The sequence below is a fragment of the Trachemys scripta genome, chromosome 24, assembly GCF_013100865.1.
Source record: "Trachemys scripta elegans isolate TJP31775 chromosome 24, CAS_Tse_1.0, whole genome shotgun sequence".
NCBI lineage: Eukaryota > Metazoa > Chordata > Testudines > Emydidae > Trachemys > Trachemys scripta.
This window is the reverse complement of record NC_048321.1, coordinates 185,110-194,317: the sequence shown is the minus strand read 5'-3', so window position 1 is coordinate 194,317 and position 9,208 is coordinate 185,110. Positions and strand designations below refer to the sequence as shown.

The 9,208-nt window shown below is 56.6% G+C and overlaps 2 protein-coding genes across 2 annotated transcripts in view; both read left to right on the top strand.

Moving 5' to 3' along the window:
- Positions 1-4,164, top strand: part of NLGN2 (neuroligin 2) — a 14,863-nt gene extending 10,699 nt beyond the window's left edge. Inside the window, exon 5 of the mRNA XM_034756793.1 lies at positions 1,062-4,164. Within this exon, the coding sequence (XP_034612684.1) occupies positions 1,062-1,896 (835 nt within the window). The 3' untranslated portion in view covers positions 1,897-4,164. The remainder of the gene's footprint in view (positions 1-1,061) is intronic.
- Positions 4,165-7,086: 2,922 nt separating this feature from the next.
- The window catches only part of LOC117869818 (transmembrane protein 102-like), a 12,973-nt gene continuing 10,851 nt past the window's right edge, over positions 7,087-9,208 (top strand). Inside the window, exon 1 of the mRNA XM_034756925.1 lies at positions 7,087-7,321. Within this exon, the coding sequence (XP_034612816.1) occupies positions 7,087-7,321 (235 nt within the window). The remainder of the gene's footprint in view (positions 7,322-9,208) is intronic.

Below are 9,208 nucleotides of genomic sequence, written 5' to 3'. Positions count from 1 at the left end.
GGGGGATGGGTGAATGGGGAGGGATGGGTGGATGGGGGGAGGGATGGATGGGGGGATGGGGGGAGGGATGGATGGGTGGATGGGGGGATGGATGGGTGGACGGGGGGAGGGATGGATGGGTGGATGGGGGGATGGATGGGTGGACGGGGGGAGGGATGGATGGGGGGATGGATGGATGGGTGGACAGGGGGAGGGATGGATGGGGGGATGGGGGGACGGGGGAGGGATGGATGGATGGATGTGGGGATGTATGGATGAGGAGAGAGGGATGGATGGATGGGGAAGGATGAATGGATGGGTGCTGGGGGGATGGATGGGGAGGGATGAATGGATGGGGAAGGATGAATGGATGGATGGGGGATGGGTGGACTGGGGGAGGGATGGATGGATGGGTGAGGGATGGATGGGAAAGGATGAGTGGATGGGTGGATGCATGGGGAGGGAAGGATGGGTGGATGGATGGATGGGGAGAGATGGATGGATGGGTGGTGGATGGATGGATGAGGAGAGAGGGATGGATGGGTGGGTGGGGAGGGATGGATGGATGGGGGGACGGGGGAGGGATGGATGGGGAAGGATGGATGGATGGGGGGACGGGGGAGGGATGGGGAGGGATGGATGGATGGGGAGAGAGGGATGGGGGGATGGGGGGAGGGAGGGATGGACTGGGGGGGATGGGTGGACTGGGGGAGGGATGGATGGGGAAGGATGAATGGATGGGTGGATGCATGGGGAGGGAAGGATGGGTGGATGGATGGATGGGTGGTGGGGGATGGATGGATGGGGAGAGAGGGATGGGTGGACGGGGGGATGGATGGATGGGTGGTGGGAGAGGGATGGGTGGATGGGGAGAGAGAGGTGGATGGGGGGATGGATGGATGGATGGGTGAGGGACAGATGGATGGATGGATGAGGGGATGTGGGGCGGATAGCAGTGAGGAATGTGTTGCACCCAGATCCATCTTGAAGACCCGGTGCCCTCTAGAAACACCCCCCATCCCGCGGTTGCCTCCGGGCCAGATTCCCCACCACCACCATAACTCCGTCTCCCCTCCCTGCAGGGACCCCAACCAGCCGGTGCCCCAGGACACCAAGTTCATCCACACCAAGCCCAACCGTTTCGAGGAGGTGGTGTGGACCAAGTTCAACACGAAGGACAAGCAGTACCTCCACATCGGCCTCAAACCCCGGGTACGGGACAACTACCGGGCCAACAAGGTAGCTTTCTGGCTGGAGCTGGTGCCCCACCTCCACCACCTCCACGACCCCGTCTACACCTCCACCACCACCCGCGTCCCGCCCTACGGCACCCGCTGGCCCCCCGGCTCCCGGGCAGGGCCCAGCACCACCCGCCGGCCCTTCCCCACCCTGCCACCGGACGAGGACGAGGCGGATGACCGCCGGCGCTACGCCCCTTTCCCGGGGGACTCGCGGGACTACTCCACCGAGCTGAGCGTCACCGTGGCCGTGGGGGCCTCCTTGCTCTTCCTCAACATCCTGGCCTTCGCCGCCCTGTACTACAAGCGGGACAAGCGGCACGAGCTGCGGGCGGGCGTCCTCGGCGGCCGGCGCCTCAGCCCCCAACGCAACGCGGCCAATGACCTGGTGCACGGCGGCCAGGAGGAGGAGCTCATGTCCCTGCAGATCAAACACTCGGAGCACGATGCTCACGACCTGGAGGCGCTGAGACCCCACGAGATCCTGCGCCCGGCCTGCCCGCCGGACTACACCCTCGCGCTGCGCCGGGCGCCGGACGACGTGCCCCTGATGACGCCCAACACCATCACCATGATCCCCAGTACCATTACGGGCATGCCAGCCCTGCACCCTTTCAACACCTTCCCCACAGGGCACAACAACACCCTGCCCCACCCTCACTCCACCACCCGAGTATAGCTGCCTCCCCCACCCCAGCCACGGGGAAATCGCGGTGAAGGGGCAGGGCCCTTCCTCTCTGCCCAGCCGCCCACCCCTGACCGCGGGGGCGGGAGGGGTGGGGGGAAAGAAAGGGAGACGTGGCATCTTTTTGTGTGCCGCGCCACCGGGATTTTGGAGTGGGTGGGTTCTTTTATACAATAATTCGGGGAGGGGGTTGTGGGCCGAGCTCAAATGAGGAGGTCTCCCACACATAATGAGAATTGACCGGTTCCTTTCGGACCGACGGTGGGGACGGTCTTGGCACCGGAGAGAAACCGACAGTACTTTGCTCATCTGGGGTGGACGGCGGAGAGGCCCAACGCCCTTCTGAACCTGGTAGGAGCATTGGGGAGTGTTGGAAAGAGCCGCCCGTCCTTTGCTCCTCTTAGACGGAGGATAGAGACGCCTGACACAGTATCGGCACCGGAGAAAAACCGACTGTTATTAATTCATCTTGAATGGATGATGGGGGTGCCAATACTCTTCCTCATCTGGTAACAGCATGGGAAGGTGTTGGAGAAGCGCCGTCCATCCTTGGTTCCCCTTGGATGGATGGCAGAGACCCCCAATGTCCTTTCCAACACAGTATCAGCAACGGAAGGTGTTGGAGAGGAAACCGACCATCTTTCGCTCATCTTGGGCAGACGGTGGAGACGTACCCAACATCCTTCCCAACGTTGTATCAGCGCTGAAAGGTGTTGGAGAGAAACCGACCGTCCCTCACTCCTCATGGACGGATGGTGGTAACGCCCTTCCCAAGGTAGGACCGGAACTGTACAGTGTTGGAGAGAAACCGACCCTTTTTCGCTCATCTTGGCTGGAGGATGGAGACGCTCAACGGTTTTCCCAACGTAGTATCCGCACCGGGAGCCATTGGAGAGAGGCCGAGAGCCCATGGTTCATCTTGGCTGGATGATGGAGATCCTCAAAGCTCTACCCAGAGTGACGGAGCACAACCGTTCTTCAGTCCTTTTGGGTGTAAGGCGGAGAAACCAGCGTCTTTCCCGGTACGGAATCAGTAGTCTAGGACCTTTGAGAGAAGCCAACAGTTCTTCACTCGCGACCGAGAAGTCAACGCCCCCCGCAACCACCACTCCTGGAGGGGAAACCACGTGCCCCACAGAGGCCAGGAATGGGGGAAAGTTACACCTGGAAATTGTTTTTTTTTTTTTCATGGGGGTGGGGGGTAATTCTACTCGATTTTTTTCCAAGCCAAACTTTGAATGTAATGGCGACTTGAGATTCAATTTTTTCGGGGTTGGGGAGGGTCGGGGAGGGCGGGTGTAATTTTTTTTAACTAAGAGACTTTTTTTTGCGGGGGGGGAGGAGGAAAAGTGTTTAGAAAACAAACAAACCAGGCGCGTTGCATGTTCCGATCCCGATAAAGAAAAACGATGACAAAAAAAGAGAGGAGGGAATGAGAAAAAAAACGAAACGGGGGGAAAGCAGATGGGATGGAATCGATCCGTTCCCTTAACCCCATCCCCCCCATCTCTATCTCCGCCAGCCACTTTTTCCTTCCCTCTTTCCAGCCTGCCAAGAGTCTCCTTTCTACTCCTCCGCAACACGCTTTTTCCTTCTGTTCTTCCTCCCAGATCTCTCTCTCTGTTCCTGCACTGGCTGTTTTCCTCTTCTCTTGTTCCTGCTCGCTGACTGTTGGGGCCAAATCCCCACCTCTTCCCCTGCCCCAGAAACGAGGGAACGGACGAATGACAAAGTGCCAAACAACCTGGGGGATATTTGTATTGTCTGGGGGGTGGGGAGCTGAAGGGGGCTGTGAATCGCCAGCTACCCCCATGGAGGGGCGTCTCCGAGGGAGGGCATTTGCCAGGGGGCAGTCGGCAGGGGGAGAGGTGGGTATAAGACCCCCACATATCCAGGGAAAGTCAGCCTGTGTCAGAGCCGTGAGCTAGCCCCCTGTTGGCTCTTTCTAGCCATCTACTGGCATTGTACACACATATCTGTCTAGCTGTCTGTCTGTCCATCAACATAACATCTCTACCTGTCCGTCCATCCCCAGACATCTCTACCTGTCCGTCCATCCCCATAACATCTGTCTGTCCGTCCATCCCCAGACATCTCTACCTGTCTGTCCGTCCATCCCCAGACATCTCTACCTGGCCGTCCATCCCCATACATAACTACCTGTCTGTCCATCCATCCCCATACATATCTACCTGTCTGTCTGTCCATCCCCATACATACAGAATCATAGAATATCAGGGTTGGAAGGGACCTCAGGAGGTATCTAGTCCAACCCCCTGCTCAAAGCAGGACCAATTCCCAACTAAATCATCCCAGCCAGGGCTTTGTCAAGCCTGACCTTAAAAACTTCTAAGGAAGGAGATTCCAGCACCTCCCTAGGGAACCCATTCCAGTGCTTCACCATCCTCCTAGAGAAAAAGTTTTTCCTAATATCCAACCTAGACCTCCCCCACTGCAACTTGAGACCATTGCTCCTTGTTCTGTCATCTGCCACCACTGAGAACAGTCTAGATCCATCCTTTTTGGAACCCCCTTTCTACCTGTCTGTCTGTCTGTTTGTCCGTCCCTCCATCCCCAGACATATCTACCTGTCTGTCCCCGCATCACCATGCGTATCTACCTGTCTGTCCATCACCATGCGTATCTACCTGTCTGTCCATCTGTCCCCATACGTATCTACCTGTCTGTCCCTCCATCACTATACATATCTACCTGTCTGTCCGTCCGTCTCCATACATATCTATCTGGCTGTCTGCACACCCAATACATATCTATCTGGCTGTCTGCCTTTTCCCACACATAACTATCTATCTAGCCAGACAGCCAGACCTCCCTCCCCATACATATCTATCCATTACCGTATCTATCTGGCTATCCATCCACCCGCCCTTTCCCATACATATCTATCTATCCCCATCCACCCCGCCATCCCTCCTTACCCAGACATATCTATCTATCTATCCATCCCCATCCACCCCCATCTATCTCTATCTATCTATCCCCATCCACCACCTTCTCTCTCTCTCTCTCTATCTATCCCCATCCACCCCCCCATCTATCTATCTATCCCCCCACACACACCCTCTCTCTATATATATATATATCCCCATCCACCCCTATCTCTCTCTCTCTCTCTATCCCCATCCATCCCCTATCTATCTATCTAACTATCCATCCCCACACACACCCTCTATCTATCTATCTATCTCTCTATCTATCACCATAACAGAGGCTCAACTTAAGTATATGCCCCAAATTAAAAAACATAGTACGAGAACCAAAAAAGTGCCACCATGGCTAAACAACAAAGTAAAAGAAGTCGTGAGAGGCAAAAAGGCTCCTTCAAAAAGTGGAAGTTAAACCCTAGTGAGGGAAAGAGAAAGGAGCATAAACACTGGCAAATGAAGTGTAAAAATACAAGGAAGCCAAAAAACAATTTGAGGAACAGTTAGCCAAAGATTCAAAAAATAATAGCAATTTTTTTTTAAGTACATCGGAAGCAGGAAGCTGCTAAACAATCAGTGGGGCCACTGGACGATTGAGATGCTAAAGGAGCACTCAAGGACGATAAGGCCATTGCGGAGAAACTAAATGAATTCTTTGCATAAGTCTTCACGGCAGAGGACGTGAGGGAGATTCCCAAACCTGAGCCCTTCTGTTTAGCTGCCAGATCTGAGGAACAGTCCCAGATTGAGGTGTCATTAGAGGAGGTTTTGGAAGAAATTGAACTAGGGGTCACCCAATGAAAAGACTAGGCAGAAGGTTGAAAACAAACAAAAGGACGTATTTCTTCACCCAACGCACAGTCAACCTGTGCCTTGAGGATGTTGATGTTGTGAAGGCCAAGACAATAACAGGGGTCAAAAAAGAACTGGAGAAGTTCATGGAGGATAAGTCCATCAGTGGCTATTAGCCAGGCTGGGCAGGGATGGTGTCCCTAGCCTCTGTTTGACAGAAGCTGGGAATGGGCGACAGGGGATGGGTCGCTGGATGATTCCCTGTTCTGTTCATTCCCTCTGGGGCACCTGCCACTGGCCACTGTCGGCGGACAGGACACTGGGCTAGATGGACCTTTGGTCTGACCCAGTACGGCCGTTCTTATGTTCTTCTCATCTATCTATCTGTCCCCATCCACCCCATCCATCTATCTATCTATCTATCTATCTATCTATCCCCAAACGCTCCCTCTGTCTATCCATCCACCCATTCCTACATCTATCTATCTATCCCCATCCACGCCCTCTATCTATCTATCCCCATCCACGCCCTCTGTCTGTCTATCTATATATCTATCCCCATCCACCCCAGCTATCTATCTATCTATCTATCCCCATACACCCCCTCTGTCTATCCATCCACCCATTCCTAAATCTATCTATCTATCCAGGCAGCCAGCCCTTTCCATGAATATGTATCCATTACCATATCTATCTAGGTACACCCCCCCACCCATACACATCTTTCTTTCACATCTCCGGGTCTCCCCCTCTCTCCACGTCCCATGCCGGGCTGCAAGATCGAGGCATGGACCCGGTTCACCCCCTCGCCCCCACTGACGTCTGCCTCCGAGCGCCCCTTCCCGTCCCTCTCCTCCCTGGCAGAGGCCCACGGCGCCAACCAGAGATAGCCCAAGAGCAGACGGGGAAGCAAACGCCTCTGTATACGAAGCACAGTGTTTATTGCCTCCCCAGCCTCTGTTGCTCTCTCTCCCGCTCTCGGGCACCGGTGTGTGTTTTTTTCTTCACTGTGCCAACGCAGGGAGGGGGACAACGAACGGGCGGCCGGTCTCCTTGCAAACAAAAGCCATGCTGGAAATCTCTGTCTTTGCTTCCCGTTGGCCTGGGGGTTAAGATGTCTCCGGCGGGGACTGCGTTTGTTCAATCCAGTTTGTGCCAAACTCAGCAACTTTGGGGTGGTTGGGGGGGGTCTTTTTTCAGCAGAGGCCTTATGCTGGTGCTGGTGCCAAACTATGCTCATTGCCCCCCCTTTCCACGCCCAGCTGTCCTGTCATGGCACTCGTTCGGTTTGGAAATCCAAGATGGCCGTCTCGGCGGTGAAATCCAAGAGGGCCACCAATGGGGCCCCCACCCCAGAGGGCCGCCAGTGTGGTGAAATTGAAGTTGGCCACCAAGGGGGTCCAACTCCAGAGGGCCACCAGTGTGGTGAAATCAAAAATGGCCACCAATGGGGCCCCCACCCCAGAGGGCCGCCAGTGTGGTGAATTCCAAGATGGCTGCCCAGTGGGCTGAAATCCAAGATGGCTCCCACGGCAGTGAAATGCAAGTTGGTTGCCAGTGTGCCAAAATCCAAGATGGCCACCCGGGCAGTGCATTCCAAGATGGCCGCCTGGACGCTGAAATCCAAGATGGTTCCCCCTGGGCGGTGAAATCCAAAATGGCCGCCTGGAGATGGGCCGCTGGTACGCTGCGATCAGAGACGAGGACTGTGTTTCTCAAATCCAAGATGGCGGATGCCGGCCAGTGTTCTGAATTCCAAGATGGCCGCCTATGAGAGACTTCCTTTTCCTAACTCCAAGATGGCTGCCGGTGGGGAGCGGAGGGGGCCTTCCCGATCCAAAATCCAACCTGGCTGCCGGTGGTGTGTTTCTGGCCAGCCGTGGGCCCCACGGCCTTCTTAAAAGCCAGTCCAGCCCCCTGCAGGCCGTCCTTGGTCTACCATCAAAGATGGCCGCCAGTGGGCTCTTGTCATTCTCACGTTCAACATGGCCGCCGTGGGGACTCGTTCCTTGGCCTACCATCATGATGGCCACTGCCCCTCGTTGCCTGGCCTACCACCAAGATGGCTACCACGGCAACCCCTTCTCCGGCCTACTGTCAAAGATGGCCGTCCTCCTCGGCCTACAACCAAGATGGCCACCAGAAACACCAACTCTCCCAGGCAGCGTGGGGAGCAGTCACCCCCTCTGCCCCTCGCCAGCCCCCCCACCCATGTATCAGAGAGCGTCTATTTTTATTCCTGAGACTCCAGGGAGGAGGAGTTATTTTGGGGGACCCCCGGCCCCTCCCCTCGCCAGTAAGAGACCCCAAGACTGGCCCCCCCCCCTCCCCGAACCAGGATCGAAGGAGACGAGAGACATGACAAAGGGACTTTTATTTTATTTTATTTTTTTGCAGTGACTGTATGGTTCGTGTCTCCCCTCCCCCAGCGTGGACCTTGGGGGGGGACGGAGCCGTGGGGCGTGGGGGCGGAGCCATGGGGCGCAGGGAGCTGTACACATTTTTAAAACCTTGCAAGAAATGAAACATTGTAAATATAAAACCAAAAAAGTTTAACCGACTCGGCTTGCGGTGACTGCACCCCAGGGGAGTCCCACACATACCTTGGGGTCCCCCAACTCCCAACCACCCTCCCCTGCCCCCTGGTTCTTCACCTCTCAGCCACCCTATTGCGCCACCCCCAAATACCCCACTTCCCAGCCACCATCCTCTGCCCCCCGATCCTCTACCTCCCTTAGGGTCCCCCACTTCCCATCCCCCCTCCCTTGCCCCACTGGGCTCCCCCACCTCCCTTCGAGTCCCTCAAAACCTGGACGTCCTTCCCGCCCCCCCCCAGGCTCTCCACATCCCCCTGGGCTCCCAGCCACCCTCTCGTATCTCCACCAGGGCTCCCCCCTCCTTTGGGGTCCCCCAATTCCCTTCCACCCTCCTGCGTACCCCCAGACTCCCCTGCACCTCCACCTCCCAGCCATCCCCACCTATTCCCCGGCCCCCCACTTACCACCCTCCCATTTGCTACCCCCTATGTTCTCCACTGCCCCACCCCCACAGATTTCCTCGCCTCCCGTCTCGCCTCCCCCCACACGCACTTCTATCGTCACCCCCAGGCTGAGATCTGCAAGTCATTGGGGGTCACAGCCAGAGCCCCCACCTCTGACCCACAACACCAGGGACTGGCTGGCTCAGGGGGGCGGGGAATGAGGCAGGGGCCTGTCCCCTCTAGGGGGTGCATCATGCTGCAGGGGGCAGGGCTTAGAGGCAAAAGGGGTGGAGTCTCTGCCCCACACTTTTCAGGAAGAGGGCGAAGCAGGGACTCATTCATCTGAGCAAGACACCTCACAAGTTGGGTGGGGGTCAGAGATTCTGGGCCCAGCCCCCCCGTTCTAACCCACCACCCCCCTCTCCCCTCCCAGAGCCAGGGAGAGAACCCAGGAGTCCTGGCTCCCAGCTCCCCCTGCTCTAACACACCAGCCCCCACTCCCCTCCCAGAGCCGGGGAGAGAACCCAGACGTCCGGGCTCCCAGCCTTTCGCCTTGCAGGGGTAATTCCTGGCTTCTCCAGCCTCTCCC